Here is a 20,502-nt window from a genome sequence, read left to right on the forward strand (position 1 = left end):
TAAGACAGGAAGAAAAGGGGAAAGGGATAATTTACCTTTATTAGGATAGGTGGAAGTCTGAAGAGAGGAAAGGTTTTGCCAACGAACAAGCAAAAGCCAGGGACAGAGCTGAGGATATTGTGTCCCAGATCTTACCTCCCTGCATAAAGAATGCAGTCACTGGGATGGGAAAGAGAAAACCCCTCTCAAATTTGAGTTTAGAGAGAACCAGAGCAGCCAAAGGCCCCAGAGGGGACGGGTCCTGCTGCCATACTCACAGGAAGTCCATTTGGCCCCTTCTCTCCAGGAGCACCCATGCGAGCTGCATCGCCCTGTGGATATAGAGAGGTTAGAGGGACACCTGGTACCAGAAAATGGTCTGATGCAGGTAGGAGACACATTCCCAAACAGTCTTATCCCTCCCTATATGTGCAGAACCAAGAGCACGTTGTGTCTACAGGAGGTGGGCACCCAATGGGACACAGGGTGCAGCACATGGCCCGTGTTCCCATGGGGTTACTGTTCTAAACCCAGTGCTGCATCTGACAGCACTTTGTCTACAGGCAATTAAAATAAACAGATGCCTCCGCCGACAGCTCTGAAAAGGCATCTCTGAAGGTCTCTGAAGGCCTAAAGTCAGCCAGTAGGAACCACTAAGTACAGGGACACAGCTGAGCTTAGACCATCCCTGCATGGCCCATACGCGCATCTTCTCTCTTTAGAGAATATCCTTGGGATTAATTAATAGAAGCAACTTCTCTCTTCTTCACTAGTTACACTAATGGTAAACTGCAGCAGCTAAAGCTTTCCAGCCATGTCCTTGACAGCACCAGGAGCTTTGCAACACACATGGGATGGAAATCTGCCATGCAGTGGTTAAGTAGGACTTTACAAACCTTCTCACCATCGAGTCCGGGAGCCCCATCCCGTCCATCCTTGCCAGGCATGCCCTGCAACCACACAGAGCACAGGTTAAGGTTATAAGGAGATTGTGGTTTGCAAAATACATTCATATCAAAGAACCCTTTGGCAATGGGTCCAGCTCCAGTTGTACTGGGAGACTTCATTAACAGCAGTAAAACTGGGGTTACACTGAAGGTTACAGAGACCCAGAGAGCAGAAGTTTGATACAAAGACCTTATAAGATGCAAGTTCTTTGCTATCATGTTTTATTTCATCATTGCCAGCAGGACATTAGTGAGACTTACAACCTGTTTAATTGACTTACAGGCTCTCCTATGAGTCCACGAGCCCCTGGGTTTCCTTTTGGTCCAGGTCTACCCTAGAAATCAACAACAAATCCTGCGTTATCCAGGACACAACCCTTCAGAACAATCAGTCCACAAAGACAATACTCAGACTCTGTAGGGGCATTTCAGTGGCTCCTATCCTGTTCAGGTAGGCACAGCTGCTCTTTTAGGACACAGCAGAAAACTGGCGCGACGCTGGCTGTAACTCCTGATCATTCCAAGAGATGGAGATGTAAGATCTGATCCCTGTGCTCTAGGCTGTAAGCGGCTTTGGGCATCTTTAATAAGACTCAAGCATCTCCTTTTTGAGAGGAATACTTTCATCCCTTTCACATCAAGGTCCGGACAAGCCGTAATAAACCCCTGAAACAGACACCTTTGGATGTCACATCCCACATCTGAGCAGATGGGTGTTTTGCTGCACTTACAGTATCTCCTTTGGGCCCTCTGAATCCTTGAGGTCCTTTGTTTCCTTGCTCCCCCTGTAACAGAGGAAAAGCCATTAAAAGCACCTTCACCACACAGTGACAAGGACTGATGTTTCAAGGGTGTAACTGATGAAGGGTTTTGTGCTGTTTGCTGGTGTTAGCAGAGGAGGGAGCATCCACATTCCCTTAGGAGCTCGGCTGTGCTTCCTCAGTTACACTCTGTAATTCCTGACACAGATGAATTGCAGCAGGGACTTTGCCAACAATCCCTCGGGGCAGAGACCATCACTTAATGAAGCAATTTCTTTAACCAGAAGCAGAGGGGGAGTTTTCTGTCTGGGTTCTGCTTGGTGTAATGGAACGTTGGCTGGACAGCGAGCACCTCATGTTATTTTAGTTCAGATTAATACCTTCTGTAACTGCAAAGACCTAGGAGGGGTCCCCAGAGGGGATGTGATGCATCTTTAATACACAGTTATTTCTGCTTGTAGCTGTGGACACCTGGGAATAGACCAGGCTCAAAGGATGCAAGCTCAGGACAGCGCTTGCTGATTCCTCCTCAAAACTCTCCTTCCCAAGCACAACACAGATGCCCTTCTCAAGCTGCTGATGCTCAGGGATGAGCAGTAAGGAATAGAGAGCAATGGAAATGTGGTGAACTTGCTCTGGAACAGGGCACAACTGAAGGAAAGAGATCATCAGATCTGGGTCAGGGGGAATAACATTGCTCTAACTGGAGGGAAAAGGCAAAGGGTATGATCTGATGGAGATGAGCGCACTCCTGTTCATTGGCAGCAAAGAGTTTAGTGCAGGAGGAAGAAACTTGAGGCTTAGGTTGTGGAAAGCGGTGTCATAATGATGCAGATACATACGGCTTTCCCTGGAGGTCCTGGGATTCCAGGTGGCCCTCGGAAGCCAATGTCGCCCTGCGAAGAATAATACATCACTGTAATGCTGTGCTAGGCAGATGGGCATCTATGACGGTATCCCTACCTCATACTGCAATCCAAGAAAACACAAAAGCCCTGGAAAGACAGCCCATTCCTGCGAGTGATCCCCATCTGAACCAGCAGGTTTTCACTCTGGATCTCTGTGACACGCTGGTACAATTCATGGCCTTGTTATCCCGATAACACACTTGCTCCTAAATAAATACATGACTTCATCCAATTCAAAGCCATTCTAGACTGATGGTCAAGGGACCCTGGCAAAAGCCCAAAGCCACAATGAGCTAAAGGGTAACCCTGTTCTCACTGAGGAGCCTTTTCTTGTCTGAAAACCTTTGTCCATCAGCGATTCTTTGCTTTTCTCTTCAAGAGACAGAACAGAAAGCGAAACGTTCACAGAACGCTCCTCAGGTTTCTACAAGGTTCTTCAGCACTGTCAGTCTCGCAGGGACAGCGCTTTGTCCTTCTGGTCAGGATGCTTAAATCAGCCTGGGTCTGATCCTGTCAACTCCTCAGGTATGAAGGCTCCTCCTGCCTTTGGACGGAGGTTGTGCTGGGGTGTGCAGGAAAGAGCCGGCACTTTACAAGCTCCCCAGTGGTAAAGACAAACAGAACCTGGCCCTCACATGAGACAAACTGCTGGCAGAAGGAGGGAATAAAATCAAATCAGGTGTTTTTGCTTACTCTGTCGCCAGCCGGACCCATTGGACCAGGGAGGCCTCTTAGTCCTCTTGGGCCCTAATTAAGGAAACAAATCAGTTAAATCCCCATCACTGTTAAACATGAACCAGCAAAACAGCATCGAGGCAACAACTCATCAAGACAGAAAGCATTAAGGGATAGCAAGAAGAAGCAGAAAGCTCAGCCTTCTGATGCACAGACATTTTCCTCTATGGTGACAACTCTTAGCAGTGGAGTTGACACCCCAATGCAGAGATGTATTCTGATATAGGCCTCCTGGCCTGTCAAGCCAGCACAGAACTCAGCTTTCAGATCCACCCAAAAGGTGCCCAGCGCTCTACTGGATCAGTCATCACTTGGATGTCTCACCAAGGCAGGGAGCCAAAAGCAAGACCCTGAATTAAAGCTTGGTGAAAGCAGCACGATTTGTTTTATCGCCAGCATCTGTTCTATGGAGCAAGAGCTGTTTGCGTAATACAAGGTGATTGACGCCATCGTTGAGTTTCACAGTACGAAGGCCAATGGAATTGGTCTGAAGAGCAGTTGTTACCTGCAGGCCAACGCTGCCAGGGATGCCAGGAGGACCCGGAGGGCCAGGACTGCCCTAGGGGAGAAAGATCAATCAGACAAGGGGTGAGCCAGCGTGAACCTGACAGCACGAAGCCAGGGAGCTCCCCATCTCCTTTCTCCTTGAGCTCCCTCCCACCCGCATTTGTGCTTCGGAATCTGCATCTCTATTACAGGCAAAGAGCACTGGACCAGTCAGGAATTTAGCTGAGTGATTAATGCAGGGCTTTTTCCTGAGCTGACAGCCCTCCTTGTGAAACAATAGGTGTTAACTCCTCAAACTGAGCTGAGCATTGTGATTACTGGGAAGACAGGTTTCCTTGAAGTACTAGCACTTGGTCACCCATGCAGAGCAACGGAAGCCAGTGTGCTTCACTCACAGTAACTCCTTGTTGCTCAGCCAATTGCCTCATTTCTCCCTGTCTTCTTGAAGGAATCACTTACGATGCTTTTAAAGAGAAAACCCCTCCCCTGTACCCTTTCAGTTGAAGTTTACCTTCTCTCCTTCTTTTCCTATTTCACCAGGTTCTCCTTTGTGACCAGTGTGTCCCTAGAAATGAGAGCTCTGGTTATTCACATTCCAGTACAGGATTGTTTCAAAACATAAAGGTAGCTGCGAGACCTAAACCCACATGAACATCCTACTGGGAAAAGAACCTATACCTGTGCTGTTAACCATGTGAATGGAGGTCAGTTCTGGGGCTAGCTGGCCGCGCACCATCCCTGTGCTTGGTATCACTGCCTCAGAATTGGTCCAGTTTCAGGAAATGCCCAGATTTGGTTTTCGAGAGTAATTTGTGGATACAGGTCTCTGGATTTCAATGATGGGTCAGGGACCAGAACTTGGCTTCCATCACTTCTGAAAATGGGGTCAAAACGCTCCTGAAAACTCCATTCTGCATCTTTAACCTCCCTTTTCGTTTAAATCGCCTTTAATGTCTGCAGCATCAAGCTTGCAAAGAAATCCATATCCGACTGAAACCTCTGCCACAAACTCATACTCTGATTCTTGGCTCCCTTCCTACAACTGTGGGAGAGACTCAGACCAATTTCAACCATGGCAGATGTTACTCCTCACCATGCAAAAGGTCCTGGGCATCATTTGCATCACAATCGGAAGCCCACACAGGTTCTTCCCATTTCCTAAGCTATGAATTGTGAATAGCCCTACCCTAAACACTGTGTATTTTGGACAACATTTATGACTCAGCTCAGAGACCAAACAGACCTGCACACAATTCATGTGAATCATAGCGGGGATGGAGAGGGAGATGTTTAACTGCTGAGTGAGGTTTCCTGACGGCTGCAACTTAGGGTTTATGTACCAGAATGAAACAACATAATCTGGTGCTATAAAATGACAGTTAAATTGTATTTAATCATGTAAGTTAGGTCTTGCCTGGTTTTGCTCGCCCTGTGCAAAGGGTTGAATTCCATTTGTAGGAATAAGTAGCCGTAGTTAAATCCTCCATCTAACAAAGGCTGCAAGGGATGGAGCCACAAAACAACGTGCCTGCAAGTGCAAGTACTCGAAGGATGTAAAGCCTCTTGCTGAAGGTGAAGGGAGAGCACTTACACTTCATAGGATTGATTTCAGCTACAAGGCTGGGAACAGCATGCAAAGAGGGCAGGATCGCATCCTTCATCCTCCTCTTGCCTCCTATTTGGCTGCTTTAGGGATTTTCTGTTTCAACAGCATAAATGCACAGCTGGTTTGCAGGTGTGGAGCTATACATTGTGCATAAAGCAGTTCAATGCCAGGGGCTCACAGTGGCGTTTGTTCTTGTATCTGCAGGTGGTGTTTTCCTTACCTTGAACCCTGGCATTCCTGGGGGACCTGGAGGACCCGGTGGGCACAGAGCTGGGCACTGCAAGGAAGAGAAACACTGGTTTATCAAACACAAACAGCAGAGCCAGGGAAGCTGGTTTCATTGCAAGGGAGAGGTGGAGAAGTCTTGTGGGTTTTGGCTGTAAAATCTTAGGGATTCATAGCATCATGCATTGATCATAGGCATTTCCCTGCGGCAAAAGGTCCTAAACAGGTCCTCAGCCCCCCAGTAACCCATAAAATAGTGATTTATGAATGGTTTGCTTCACTGTGAGCATGGACTGTGAGAAATTCTGAAGGCTGGCAGTTGTTAACAGGCCAAAACGCTGAAGAATCACAGTTCCCCAGTGAAGCTGAATCGGTATCTTGTACATCGTTAGCAACATGCTTTATCCTGGGGATTAATTCAGCCCTATGGATTTCCTTTGCACTGCTCACCTCACTGAAACAAGAGCAAGCATTAGAGCATATTGGAAGGGGACCTACAAAAAAATGACCCCAATACCTATAAGCTGGTCCCTGCAGATGTCTAAGGGTGGTTGGGAACTCAAGTTTGACTTTCTAGGTTGGGAACAAATCAGAACACGCATGGGAATTTAATGGGGCTCGAAAGCCATACTCTAAAAACGTTATCAAAAGGGACTGAGATTTTTTCCTGCAGCTTTCCTTTCATTTATTTTTCTTTCTTTTAATAAATCTCAGGCAACACCTCTGCAGCAGAAATTTCATTTTCTAGTATATTCCACAGAGTAACTTAAATTAAACCTGTAAAAACAGCATCATTTTCTATTACCTTCCACGTAACTTGCCACAAGGCAGCCTAAACTGAGCTTTTTTGGGGCACACCAATTAGAAACCCAAAGCTCCTGTCATAACAGCGGCTGTGAAATGTGGAAACGTCACTTCCATCGTGCATGGACTTTACAGGCCTCTCATTCCCCCGACAGACAGGAATCAGGACTCTGTTATAAGGAAGGATGTCTAAACAGAGCGTATGCCCAGAGGAACCCGGTGCCACCATCCATGGAAATAAACAGTGCTACACGCACAACCTTTTCTCTTGTAAAGCAGGATTAGAGGCAGAGGCATGAAAAGCTGTTGTCATTTACCAAATGCTAAGGTTGTTTTCCAAGCGAGGGATGTGCGCAAAGCCTGCGTGTTGGAAAACAAACTCGAAAGCAAAGATAAGGGAAAAATCAAACCCAGGGCATCTACCTCCTCAAAAGGACATTTCAGCCTTGTAAACGCACACACGAGGATTATGCATTCTGCAGTGAAGCAGTTCAGGTCTGGATGGTGCATGTGAAATGGTCACCCACGTATGCTTACGAAAAGTCACAGCAAGGATTTAGATTGGATATAAGGAAGAAGTTCTTTCCTGTTAGGGTGCTGAGGCACTGGAATGGGTTGCCCAGGGAGGTTGTGAGTGCTCCATCCCTGGCAGTGTTCAAGGCCAGGTTGGACAGAGCCTTGGGTGAGATGGTTTAGTGTGAGGTGTCCCTGCCCATGGCAGGGGGGCTGGAACTGGATGATCTTAAGGTCCTTTTCCAACCCAAACTGTTCTACGATTCTATGATTAAGCCAAAAGCATCTTTCCATAAAGAAAACCTACCTGAAGGTCCCCACCGCCATCTGGAATCGCGCCTGGAAGACCCTGCAGTCAAGCAATGTGGTCTTTTAAGCACATCAAGACAAACAGCAGGAGGAAATCCAATCTGCAGGAAATGCACTTTACAGACCCAGCCCCACAGCTTAAAATGCAGGCCCTGAACCTGGAGCAATCCTCCAAGCAGACATGTCAGGGGTGTAATCACCCTCTGGAGATGCACAGCTGAGCTTCAGGAAGAGCTTTGAGCCTTATGTGATGAAGGCAGCAACTCGAGAAGAGCATCTGTGCACAGCCTCCTCCTGACCTGGGGAAAACTCCTTGGGAAAGACATCCCGACCCCACTGTTTAACCCTCCAGAGACACCACAGCAAACCCAAACCAGAGAGTTCCTGGTTTCAAGCCCCACTTTCAGGTCCTACAAGAACACATCATGATCCAAACGACCACATGAACCTTACTGGAGAGAACAGGAAGCCCACCCTGCAATCCCTTCATGCCACAAAGCCCGGATGTCATTGGGTTCCGCCACCCAAATAATAACCAGGAGATCGTCCACACACCAAAGTCTGGCCAGTGAAGAGTCACTGCTCTCCTTGGGGTACAGTGTCCATGGCCTGCTGAAGCTTAGTTAGGAAGGGGAGCGCTCATGGCAATCACAGCAAATAAAAAGTGCCTGTTCTGGCAGCAAGAGGAAAACACTGGATGCTTCCTGGGATTTTTCCCACATTTATTTACTTACGGGAGGTCCGGGGGGTCCGGGGGGCCCTGGGAATCCCGGCAGACCAAAAGGTCCCTAAAAAGAGTGGAAATTGTCAGAATTCCCCTTCTTAACCATTTCAATGGAAACACAAAGGGAGAGGAAGGGCAGCTACCAAATACCACTGCAGACTTGTGAATGTGGGACAAGGTCTCCCTAATGGGACTAAACTGTACCTTTCTTTCTGCAGAGGGTTCTATGACTGGAAAGGGAACAGCAGATGCATATGGAAGTATAGCGATTAGGACAGAAGAACATAACCCTGTGCCTACATTCCTATTTCTGCTGGCTCTGTACCTCTCCAGTGGAGCTGTGGGCACCCAAAAATGATGCTATGGTTGTGTGTAACAGGCTCCCCTAGATCAGACCCATTCTGTGCAGTAGCTCCTTTTGGGGATGCTGAAAGTACAGGCCAGCTAGTAATTAATCTCTGTTGTAGTGACAATGGCTGCTCTTTTGTCTCTATTCATAGTTGGCAAAGGAAGATGTGGCTGCAAGCAGTTGCACATCTCTGGCATTGCACTGGTTGATGGGAGTGACCTTACACAACCTGATACAAGGAATAGCGTTGCCTGTGGGCATTTGTAGAGCTTATAGCTTCTCGTGTATCACACATCCACGATGGGATAAAAGGCCAGAAATGGGGTGTTGGAACCTGATGATCTTAAGGTCCTTTCTAACCCTATCTCTTCTATGATGCTATGGCTGTGGCACAGGAGAAACTCACAGGAGGACCCCGAAATCCATTTCCACCTGGGAGCCCACTGGGTCCTGGAGGTCCCTGTAGAACGGAGAGAACAGTTTTTACACCCATGGACACCTCGCACAGCTGCCAAAGCCCAGGAGCAACCAAACATCCTGGCTGTACTCCCTGTCTAATCCCCCCTGAGGAGCTCAATCCTGCACCCAGACAATCAGTTTACCAATGCCCATCTTTGCTCCACATTCCCACAGAGCATACTGTTATCATCACTGGATGCTGCCAGCATCTGCATCCCCTCTGACACAGGGCAGGTCTGAGATGCCCCAGGAACCCACAAAAAGCTGCCCCCAAATTGGGTGCTTCCAGGGATTACAAAGCCGCTGTGTCTTGAATTCACATCAGCGTCAGCCTCCTTGGGGTTAGGATAAGCACAAAAACCCCATCAGGCTGCCAACTCCACATCCCTCTGCCTGGCACAGCAGAGGGACACAGGGCCTGGGCTGGGTTTATAACACCCAGGGTACCCCATAAAGATAGTATAATAATTTAAAACTCTTTATCCTCATTACTTACTGGAGGTCCTGGTAGTCCTTTGCCCTGGAAACAACATTTAAACCAGTCAAAGATCACTTCAAAACCGAACATACAGGAAGAAAAGCAAACATCAGAAAATGCTGCTTTATTCTTCTAAGTTTCCTTAGCACTCCCCCGTCCCCAATTATTGTAATTAGCAATCAGAGCAAAGCTGGAGTCTTGATGAAGCCTTTTGTTGCCTTTAGTAATTTATATTCCCTTTACACCATGGTTACCTATGAGACATCTCAAAATAAAGCCACGTACGATGATGCGATAGTGGGACAGAGTTATGAAAACGTTATAGTTCATCTACTTTTCCTTTCTTTCTTCTCATTTTTAATAGATATTATTTAATGTCTAATAATTTTGATAGCATTTGATATGCTAGGCTTTATTCCAAGGCTCGCTCGCTTTCTAACATCTCAGAGACTAAACCCAGGTCCTGTGTTACCAGAACAGGTCCTACATTCGTATTTAAACACTTCAGACAATGTTTGCACTCATTCAGGCTTTGATCCCTTTGTTTGGGATACAAAGCTTCTTATCTGCTCCTGGTGATGGGTTTGGCACAATATTACACACCATTTTACATAGGCAGTTGTAGGAGTTACTTACAGCAGGTCCAGGTGGCCCAGAAGGTCCCAATGCACCCTACAGGAATAAAACAGAGTGAAAACTAGCAGGGATAAACCAGAGACCTCAGTATGGGTGGACATCAAAGCCTGCCCCCCTTGACACCAATCTTGCTTGGGAAGTCCAGCAGTGTCTTACAGAAAGAGCTCACAACTGGAGATGCTCAGCTGAATTCACAAACAGGACAGAAATTTATGGATAATGACCCTGTCGTTCCTGATGGAGCTGGAAAACATCCCCAAACAGTACTGCTTGTTGTGATCCCAGGGAAGACGCTGGCCCTTTCCTCATGTTCTGCGTACCAAATTGGATTAGAAACATTTCCCCTTGTTATGCTGAAGGAGAAAGATACAGAGGACCCAAGGCCTCATTAAGAGCAGTCTTGTGAGGAGAAAGCTGTGATCCAATAAAATCAACTCAGCTGCAAATGTCAGCTCCTTCATTCCTCTTGCTGCAGGTTACTCTGCTTCGCTTCCACTCCCTTTCATCTTTAGGCTCAACTCCTTACAACTACTGATGGTTGTAAGGGACAAGCTGGGATTTCCTCTTGCAAAGCAAGCACTGAATTCCGGACCCCTACTGACTTACACCCTAATCCTGCCCACACAGAAACCAGCTGCACGGCCCCTTTCTGCTTTGGCCAACATGCCAAAGGGTCGGCAGAGTACCCAAAGTGCCAAGTGCTGGCACTTTACTCTCCCTAAGCTTGCTCTCTTTGTGTGCCTAAGGTGCAGCAGTGAATGTTTCTGGCGTGGTAAAAGATCATCAAGTCCCTGAGCAAGCTGATGTGATTCCATTAAGTTCAAAGGAGAGACTCTGATTTACACCTTGATCTTAATAACATTGTCTGACTCAACCCATTCTCCTGGTAACAATGTTCTTTCTTTTTTGATTAGAAAACAATCTCACCTTAATTTCTCACTTTAAAGTAATGTACTCTATGAGCACACAACTGTGGAGCACAGGAAATACTTGATTAATCTGACAGTCATAAAGAGATGTGAATAATGATGTTTTCTTCATTGTTCATAGTGTAAAGCACCAAACTTCAAACGGGTCTTGGAACACATTGTAATGAAGGACACTCAGTAGCACTGAGGTCAGAACTCAACTTGCTCCTGGCTAAACATAAAGGATATTTCCAATTGGAAAAACAAGTAGGCTCGATCTAATCACTCTGGAGGCAGAACCATGAGAAAAGCCAATGGATGATGGTAGCAGGACGACATATATAAGATAAACCCCATTTTTTTATGCTGCCTTCCAGTACTCTGTCCCTGGTCACACGTGAATCACTGTTGGACCGATGAAGCATAGCATATAGAGGAAATGTTCAGCAATAACATAGCTAAAACCTGTCTTCCATGAGCCCACTTCCATATGCTGAACACCTTTGCTGTCAGACGCTCCAAATAAATATGCTTATTTAGAAGGAAGTCATAGTGTTAAGCATGAATTCATTCCCACAACAGTAGGTAGACACCAGCTTATTTCAGTGATCCCTGGGAGACAGAAATATGTTCTGAAAGTTGGGGAGAAGAAAGAAAGTTGGGATGGCAATGGCGTCCCTTCCGAGTGCTAAAGCTTTTAGAGGTTTTTCCTTGTCTCCAGGCTTTTATTAGACCAATTAAACCAATTTTCCAGACGGATCACTGACCTTGAAAAGCTCCCATAAACGACAACAGGTCCCAGGTTTGCCCCATGCTGGCGAATTGAGTTAGGAGACACAGGAAAGCATGTCAAATCAGAGCATGTAAAGGTAACCGTGCTTGTGTGCTGCTACTGAACTGCTGAAGAGGAAGTTCTTGTGCCCAGGAATTATCTGCTCAATTACCCTGCAAACTAGGAGCCTGTGTGCTAAAGTGGGCATGGACAAACGCTACTGCTGAACACAAAGCAGAGGCACAAAACTGCTCACAGTCTTCTGCGTGTGGTCCTGAGCTTTTCTGCTTTAGAAATCAGGGATCAGCTCCCAGGAAGTGCTGGATTCCTGCCACAGACTGTCAGAGTCATCAGGATTCTGCAGCCCTGGATCTTTAGGGAGAAAGATGGGCACAAGGAAAAGTAAAGGAGATGGGCTTTAGTGCAGTGCTGATGGATGGAGGCTTGGAGCTGTGACCAAGATGCTGAGTCCCGCCACTGAGCTTTCCCCATGGCCAAGCAAGCTTTGCCTTGCACATGGGAGAGGTAGAAGAACATAACAAAGATACATGGCTTTATCACTCATTCCTTTAACTAAATGAGACAACTCACAGGGTTTTGAGCTTTGGGTAACTCCTTGGAGCAACAAATGGATAATTTGAGATATATTGAACATGTTAGAAAGACCAGTTTTTAACCTCTGCGTGCTGTGATGTGTGTTCATCCCATCACTGCAGCCTGGAGCTCAAGAGACCACTGAGCCAGCTGTGGATACAAGCCTTATCTTCCCACATCAGGAGGCAGGAAACTAGCTATGCGGGATAAGAATCTGTGCTGAATGGCTCACTAATGTTTAGTTCTTAATGTCACAAGGAGGCCTTTACAGCCCCATGATGATCTGAAGGACATCTGTAACATCTCAGGCAGTCATTTCTCTATCCCTGTGGTGCCCCTTAGCAGAGCTGCAATATGCAGGAAGCAAGAAAAAAACCTCTTATGTCTTACTATGCTGGCTGGGGAAGTTTATGCCAAAGCAACTAATAATGTCAACCATATGGACGGCCCCAGAATTAGCGAAAGGCAAAAGTTTAAACAGTTAATACACAGTTGCAGTAATTACAAACATAACAGACCCACGCACTCAGGCTGCAACTAAAGGCGAAAACAGCTTCACTTTGATAAACTTCATCATTAAACCTAATGACTGCTTCAAGGAACTTTTTAGATGCTCAAAATACCACCAGAGCTGTTCTGCACTGGCACTCCCACCACTGAGGCTGCCCAGGCCCGTTCAAAGCCACATTAAAGAAAGATGAATTTCATGCCCCGTTTAATGAAAAGCCATCTGGGGCTTCATTTCAAGGGCCCAAGTATTCTGCAAGGATTTATGGATAAATAAAGCCTTGTAATCAACACTTGAATGTCACCAATTTACAAAGGGATGAGAAATCATCAATGCAATCAGTGATAACGTTCATTTAAAGGGACTTAGGCTCTAATGTGGTACTCACACGGTCTCCTGGAGGCCCATTTGGGCCAGGTGGGCCATCATTTCCTGTTAAACCCTGAAATAGCATAAAGGAAGTTGATGAGGCACTTTGGGAAACACCCATGCTCATAGGAGATATTTAAGGGAAGATGACAAAATACTCACATCCACCCCAGGAAGTCCAGGCAATCCGGCTTCACCAGCTGCTCCAGGCTTCCCTGGTGCACCTTTTGGCCCCTAAATCAGATGCAGATGTGATTATGAAGATTGTTTTTAACGCAGTAACAAGAGGAATGTGGTGTGTGTTGATACAGGCTACAACATGGAAGTTCATTTGTTGATGTTCATCCCAAGCCGTGCAACACGGAAGAATTCCTTCACAGAGATGAAACTTGCCATGATTCCAAACCCTTAATTTGGATTTGGTGCTTTGGCTCAGTTCCACATACTCGGAAGCTGTTGCTAGTAAAGGGATGGGGCAAGTGGCTCAAAGCAAAGAGCTGTGCCACACGGTACAAGCAGCAGCCCTTGGCAGACTGAAGCAGACTCAGACCAATGCCAAAACCAACCACACGTATGCGGCTCGGTGCCAGTTTTGTTGCGCTGGTGACAGATGAGCTTTATTTCATGGACATCCTCTGCTAGCAAAGAAGCAGGAGGATGTGTTTGAACCCAGGACCAGTGCTGAGCATCTCCACTCCTGTGTATCCCTTCAGGAAATTCTACAGCAGATCAAGAGGAAGATGAGCCAGTCTTAGCGCTTGCACTGTGTCCCTTTCCAAAGGACAAGCAAATCAGTGTCAGCCACAGAATACTTACTGGTGGGCCTGGCAAGCCAGGAGGGCCCGGCTCTCCCTAAATGAAAGAGGAAAGACATCAGGGTTAGTGCTGAACCTGCTTTTGTGGACTTTTTGCCACAATGGTGTTTCCAACTGTCACAGCACCCGAGTCCCCCCTCAAGCCCACTGCAAGATTCACCATGCTCGGTCTTACGAAGCTGATGCTCTAGATCCTGCCACCCACTAAAGCAGGATGAACTTCAGCGGTTGAAACTAGATGATATTGAAGGCCCCTTCCAACCCAAACCATACTATGATTCTATGAACACAGCCTTTTCCATATCCACGGTAGTAGATCTGGTGAAAGACACATCCTCAGCCTCCCAGAAAGAACCAGTGCTTCCAAATGGTGCCCAGCACCTCCAACTTGTCCCAGGTATTTGCACTTGGGATTGTCTGCAAGCGGGGCAGAGAGGAAGCTGGGTACCTAGCAAGGCTTTCAAACATCTTCCTGATGAAACAGGGGGATACAATGATAAGCTTCAGGTATCCCAGACACAGCATGAAACTGGCACTACCAGGAGTTCGCGACTATCAGAAAGTGAAGAAGCTTGGTTTCCCATCCTGCAGTCCCAGTTCCCAGTGTCTGGATGGTTCCTTCCCCTCTTGGCTTCAGGGGAAGTGCACTAAATATTGCAAGAGGCTCAGGTGTGGTGGGTGAGAAGAGGGGAAGAGGCATGTGGATACCCTGGAAGAAGAAAATCTACATGCAAAAAGGGTTTATTAACAGAAATAACACCCTCCCCACCTTGGGGCTGATAATTAGGAGTCAGAAAGCAGTCAGCAAAGTTGTGGCATTTATAGTGTGTTCCTATATTTACTGTGTCAGCAACTGTGAAGTCTGTGGGCAAATCTCTCAAGGCTGGCTGCTTTGATTTGCTCAGGCGAGGATTTATGTGCTGCACTGGGGACTGATCAACACAGACCAGAGGGTCATTGAACAGAGGGCTCTTTATGCTGTGTCTTGCCGAAGCAACTCCTTTGCCCACAGATTTTTCCATAAATAGTTATCATTATCATAGGCGGAGAAGGTCCCCTGCCAAGGAAATGAAAGGAGCAGTTCTTTTGCAAGGAAGGGTTTGAAAAGGCAGCTAGAAATGGCAGCAGAGGTGGTTTACTCCCTCCTCCATCACCTGAGATTGCCAGCCCCTTGCATGTTTTCTTGCCTATGTGATGGCAACCTAAGCAGCAGGGTCACAGCATCAGCAAAGGCTCTTTGGGACCATCTTAAACCTTGACCCAGCCATCGTGGACCCCCGCGGGACTCTGCAGGAGCACCAGAACTTCAGTCAGCTGAATCAGAAGCCTAATCAGTGTTCATATCCCTAAAGCCAGATCACTGGGAATTAGAGGCAAAGGCTGTCAGCAAGAGGAAATGCTCTCCTGGTGCTAGGCGAGAGGGAAGGAGGGCTACTCTCTCTTAGCAAGTCAAAGCAGGAGACGGAGAGGGGGGGATTAAAAACACAACTTGATTTTTGCAAAGCGACAATTGCTCATTAGCAATTTGGGGAATTACATCCCCAGAAATAATTCACAAGGACTCGTAGCCAATTCTTTCGCTCACAACACGCTGCTTCTATTCTTGGGAGGGAGAGATGCTGCTTGTTAGCGAGGATGAAACGTGAAGCGTGTTAAAGGCTGTAATTATAAAGTATTTCAGAGCTACTTCACGTTGCAAACTCCACTTTTGTGTCTGCAGAAAGGCAAGGATAAAAGCAGGAGCTTCTAGAAATTGTGCTTATGGGGTTCATCCAGGGTTTGTGTAGAGATAGCCTAATTCAGTTGTGTGTTATGCACTGCTCACTGCTTGCAGCCAATGGTAAGGGACTGTTGAACACCTCAGCAATGCTCATCCAACTCGGAGACCATTCAGCAGCTCTTCCCACACAGCATTCATCCAAAGCCATCTGTGGAGATGATCCAGCTGGTGGCTTACAGAGTTCAGGGAACTTGCATAGATACAGCCCATAAAAGTTCAGATTGTGCTTCAGAAAAAGTCTCATCATCGAAGTAATAATGGGTTTCATTCTTTGCCCTGGTGGAATCGATGCTCCCACTCGGGCTCCACGTGATCCTCTCCATGCAGCACTATGACAATGCAGAGCAGTGCTGGATTTTCTATGCCATCATTTTGGAGGGTATTGCAAATGTATGACTATGCTCAACACCAGCCACAGCCCTGCATCTCTTCTACACAGTTCCTTAAAGGCCTCAGTATCCTGTTGAGTAGCAGGAACCGTCCCAGAGCCTGTCCCTGACCAGCTGGGATGAACATATGATGCTCACATGAACAGGGCGCCTGAGCACCTGCATCCATAGGAGGGGTGTAGATGAGGGCTGTTCAAATGAGACACTGTTCCTGCACAACCAACACTCCAAGCTCAAGCTGGGATTGCAAAGACCCTGCACCTTAAGTACTTTACTCAGCCATTCGATGTATGAGGTCTAAAGATCTCCACGTTAATTAGATGTTGCTATTTGGTCATGTCCCATAGGGAGCTTCCAAAGCTTTTGGCAGAGGATAAAAGGGAGCAGGTTCACGTGGCTAACATCTCTCCAGGATCCTGTTTCCAAAAGCAATCAGGAGTGATGCTGGTGATGTTCCAGAATTAAGGCGTAAAAGATCCTGTAGAAAGCAGGAACCAAACAACACAGTCACGAGGATCTGTTTCTTTCCCATTGCCTATACGCAGAAGTCGGTTATGAATTGACATCTGAAGGGCCTGATCCCTCCTAAATCTTTCTTTTTCATTCTGTATAGAACCACAGCCAGCCTTGCCCAGAGCCCACTGGCCATGCTGATTCCAGAGACTGTTCCCAACGTGAACGTGCATCCTCTGCCCTCTTCCAGGGTGTCCCTTAAGCCTTTTATCACACCATGAAAAACAGCGCAGAGAAACCATCGAGGACCAGCTCTGGACTTCCCATGCCACAAAACCAGAGTGAGATTTTCAGTAGAAGAGCCTGCTAGCCAAAAGGACACTTCACAGGGACCAGCCGCAATCAATGAGGTTCTCTCTTCAGCCCTGCTCACAGAGCCACTGTGAAAGCTCCCTGCTGCAGACAGAAAAGCTCCTTGTTCCCCATATGCCAGGGAACTCATACATCTTTCTTTACCTTCTTATCCAAAAGAAAATGACCTGTATGGAATGAACAGATTTTTTTCAAGGCTGCTTAAACGCCCAATTCCAATAAACTTCCTTCAGACGAGCTTTAAAAACCCTGCCCTATTCCATAGGCAGCTTAGAGACACAAGCACTACTCAAACCGAGTATCAAAGCAGGAATCTGGCCTTCTGCATTTGATGTGGTCTTGTTGAAGGTCCATCAGATGCACTTTTTATCCACTGCCAGCTCCAGGACCCAATTCAGTCCTTATCCAACAGATGCACAGAAGAAAAATCCTTCATTTCTATGGAAACAACAGTTAAATGTAATAGGACAAGCTTTTCTCTGCCAGCAAGTGCTGTGGTTTGCAGCCTTCTACCTCTGCAGGAGGTGGATGAATAAGGAACTGCTGCTGAAATAAAGGTTGCCCATTTCAGCTGCCTTTGGTGCCACTACAGGCAACTCACGTCTAGCAACACATGAGCCAGATTCTGACCTCAGGCAAGCCAATGTAAACCAGGGATAACCGTACTGACAATGCTGAAATAAACCAAATGTAAGTAAGAGCCGTGTCCAGCACTGCAAATTGGAGTTTCTTGGAGCTTCTTAGAAACGTGGATGCTCTGAAGTGTCACATAAACCTCTCCCTGAGCTACAGAACAGGCAGTGACTCCAACAGACATCACACCCGTGCACTCAACCTTACGTACTACATTCCCCTTCTTCCCTAGATACCAATAAAGAAATACCCCACTTTACAAGCAGGGTCACAAATACATTAGCTTTGCCCTGACATTGCTCTTGAGATAGGGGCTTGATCCTGCAAAGAACCTGATGCCACTCAGCGCCTCCACCCGCTGTGCTGTCTCTTGTGAGCGAGCTGCTTCTCCAGGCCCATTCGACTCTGTGGGATAAGCCAAAGGCTGGGGCTCTGGAGAACAAGAGCAGCTTCTCTGCTCAGCTGGCTCTGCCTCTGCTCCACCCCTTCCCTCCCTCTGCCATACGTCACTCACGTCTATGCCATCCTTCCCAGATGGTCCAGGGGGTCCTCGTGGTCCAGGAGGGCCTTGTGGTCCCACTCTCTGAAAGGACTGGGGGGAAGAGAGGGAGAAGAGTTTACATTGGCATCAGAAATGGGCCAAATCAGAAAGCAACGGCTAAATCCTACAGCTGAACCCTAAACCTGCATCCCTCAGGGCTCCCCCACAAACAGGGGGGACTCAGAGGAGCTCAGGACTAATGCAAGGCTCTTTGGAAAACCCCTTTGACTGAGGGCATCCTTAGGGCTCCCAGCTTGTTTAAGGGGTGGGAATCAAACCTGGTTGCTGGGTGACAAATGGGTTTGGTTGTATAGGAAATCCTCACTGCCTGCAAGCACGGTTCAATTGGGGCAGAGGAGGAAATGCAAAGCCCATGGAAGATAGGTGCAAGTGAATGGCACTAAAAATTAAGTAATAGTCCCAGCTTTATGGGGTGATGGAAGAGCCGGGCAGACACCGCTGAAAACAGGGAAAAGGGAAATTCTCCTCTCTGAGCATGATGCCATTTGAAAATCTGGGATTTTGGAGGAGGTCTGAGGTGGGGGGAAGGAAAGAAAGCTCCAATCACTGACTTCTATATGGAAAGGGCTCCAGAGAGCAACTTGCTGTAGCTTCAGGGAACAAAGGTTTCATTGTAGAAGCAGTTCTGAATTCCCAAGCCAGACTGCAAAAATTCCTCACTAACACAATGAAAAACCTCACTGAGGAGTTACTGCGCAAGGCAATAGTAACACACAGGGGAGTTTAATATAAACCTGCAGTGACCAAAGGGTTAGATATGCTATTTTATAAGTGTAAAATCTGGAAGTTAATTGAGAGAAGGAGTAAAGAGTTGTGCTCCAGATGAGGACCCAGATCAGATCAGTCTCACTGGCAACCTATAATTCACTGTAAAAGAAAACTGCTCCTCTTACATCAACAGGTTTCCACTTTCCCAAGTCTTTCTCTCTTGTAACTGAAGTCCTGAATGGGAAGACAATACTTACACAGAAAGTATAAAGCAGCACTTTCTACACGAGGATACGATCTGAAAGCCTTAACTATGCAGGCACAAACCCAGATGTGCTTGCCAGGCACTGTGTAACAGCACAAGCAACACACATTTATAATGAACTTCAGACTCTAATAACCTGCAAACTGCCACATTTCACCCTGCACGTATAACATACACACATCACGTTATCTTTTACCCTTATAGACCTTTTTCTGGAGTATAACACACCAACGAGGCTTCTTACCTGAGCTGCTGTTGTGGCTAATAGCTGACAGAGGAAGAGAAGCCCGAAAGCGGAGAATCCAGCCATGGTGCCCAGGCTCTGCCTCCCTTCCTTCCTCCTGGGCAGCTAAACCCTTTCTCCTCCAGGGTCCAGCAGATCCCTCCTCCCAGGTCTCAGCTTACACACAGAGACTCCTCTCCTCCAGATAAACCTGCGGCTCCAGCCCCAGGGGCAGAGCTCAGGAGCACAGGCAAGAGGGGCTGAGCTTGGAGGAGGGAAAGAGGAGGTTTAGGAAGGAGGTGGGAGCAGCAGGCAGTCAGGAAGAGCAGCTCGTTCATGCCCTGCAAAGCAGCCCCAGCCCAGAGCAGGGAGGGAGCCTACAGATTGGATGGACATAGGGATGCTGCAGGAGATGCAGATGCTCCTTAGGTCTCACATGGACCATTTCTCAAAGCCCATCACCACCTCTGCGCTGGACAGATGCTAAAGCAACACAAAGTGAGTTATTCAGTGCCTGAGGCTACCCAACCTCCCTAGAGAAATTAATATGCTTCTAACAAGCACAGGATGCACTAGAGAGACATGCGCTTACTGCTTTGTGAGAGGGTCTATTAGCTCTGGAGGTGTATTCACATCTGATTGGGGTTTGCTCTTTTTTGCAGGGAAATCTGTAGGATGCCAGCTTGAGGAAGTGATGAATTCTGAGCAGAGAACAGATGACTGCAAATGGATACAAGGAGGAAGAAAAAAGGAGAAACATTCTCAGAGCCACAAAAAAATATAAGGAAGAATTGCCTTTGGAATATCTGCAAGGAAGGAACGGGATGAGAGTTCCCAGCTACGTGATCCCAAATGGCAATATATTCATGAAGATGCATCTTCTGCACATAGCTTCCTTTTATCGATGAAAGGCAATTTAATCCAAAGCGGTGCTGGGAAGCAGACAGGAACAGTGGCAAGATTCATCAGGACTGAAATGACGCAGCCCATTTGGTTAGCAAGAGGAGAGCATTAGTGGAAAAGCAAAGCTTAGATATAATACCAGGTCTCAGTCTGGCATCCTTGCACCAGAAGGTTTACATGAGCACACAGTGTGTGCCTGTCCAGCTTCACAGCAGCCAATATTAACTGTGACAAAGGGATAAAGAGCTCCAAGATTCACTAAGCTCGCACAAGATTCTGTGGCAGGTGGGGACACCATGGGAGTGTGT

The 20,502-nt window shown here is 47.1% G+C and overlaps 1 protein-coding gene across 1 annotated transcript in view; it reads right to left on the reverse strand.

The window, feature by feature from the left end:
* COL9A3 (collagen type IX alpha 3 chain) overlaps positions 1-19,448 on the reverse strand; it is a 34,886-nt gene extending 15,438 nt beyond the window's left edge. Inside the window, exons 1-19 of the mRNA XM_065691543.1 lie at positions 19,313-19,448; positions 18,048-18,125; positions 13,908-13,943; positions 13,254-13,325; positions 13,111-13,164; positions 9,941-9,976; positions 9,323-9,346; positions 8,774-8,827; positions 8,029-8,082; positions 7,293-7,334; positions 5,664-5,720; positions 4,349-4,402; positions 3,836-3,889; positions 3,289-3,342; positions 2,530-2,583; positions 1,658-1,711; positions 1,208-1,261; positions 876-929; positions 258-311 (exon numbers count right to left, since the gene is read on the reverse strand). Of these exons, the coding sequence (XP_065547615.1) occupies positions 258-311; positions 876-929; positions 1,208-1,261; positions 1,658-1,711; positions 2,530-2,583; positions 3,289-3,342; positions 3,836-3,889; positions 4,349-4,402; positions 5,664-5,720; positions 7,293-7,334; positions 8,029-8,082; positions 8,774-8,827; positions 9,323-9,346; positions 9,941-9,976; positions 13,111-13,164; positions 13,254-13,325; positions 13,908-13,943; positions 18,048-18,125; positions 19,313-19,378 (1,005 nt within the window). The 5' untranslated portion in view covers positions 19,379-19,448. The remainder of the gene's footprint in view (positions 1-257; positions 312-875; positions 930-1,207; positions 1,262-1,657; positions 1,712-2,529; positions 2,584-3,288; positions 3,343-3,835; positions 3,890-4,348; positions 4,403-5,663; positions 5,721-7,292; positions 7,335-8,028; positions 8,083-8,773; positions 8,828-9,322; positions 9,347-9,940; positions 9,977-13,110; positions 13,165-13,253; positions 13,326-13,907; positions 13,944-18,047; positions 18,126-19,312) is intronic.
* Positions 19,449-20,502: the final 1,054 nt, after the last annotated feature.

This window comes from Lathamus discolor, chromosome 11, assembly GCF_037157495.1.
Source record: "Lathamus discolor isolate bLatDis1 chromosome 11, bLatDis1.hap1, whole genome shotgun sequence".
Classification (NCBI taxonomy): domain Eukaryota; kingdom Metazoa; phylum Chordata; class Aves; order Psittaciformes; family Psittacidae; genus Lathamus; species Lathamus discolor.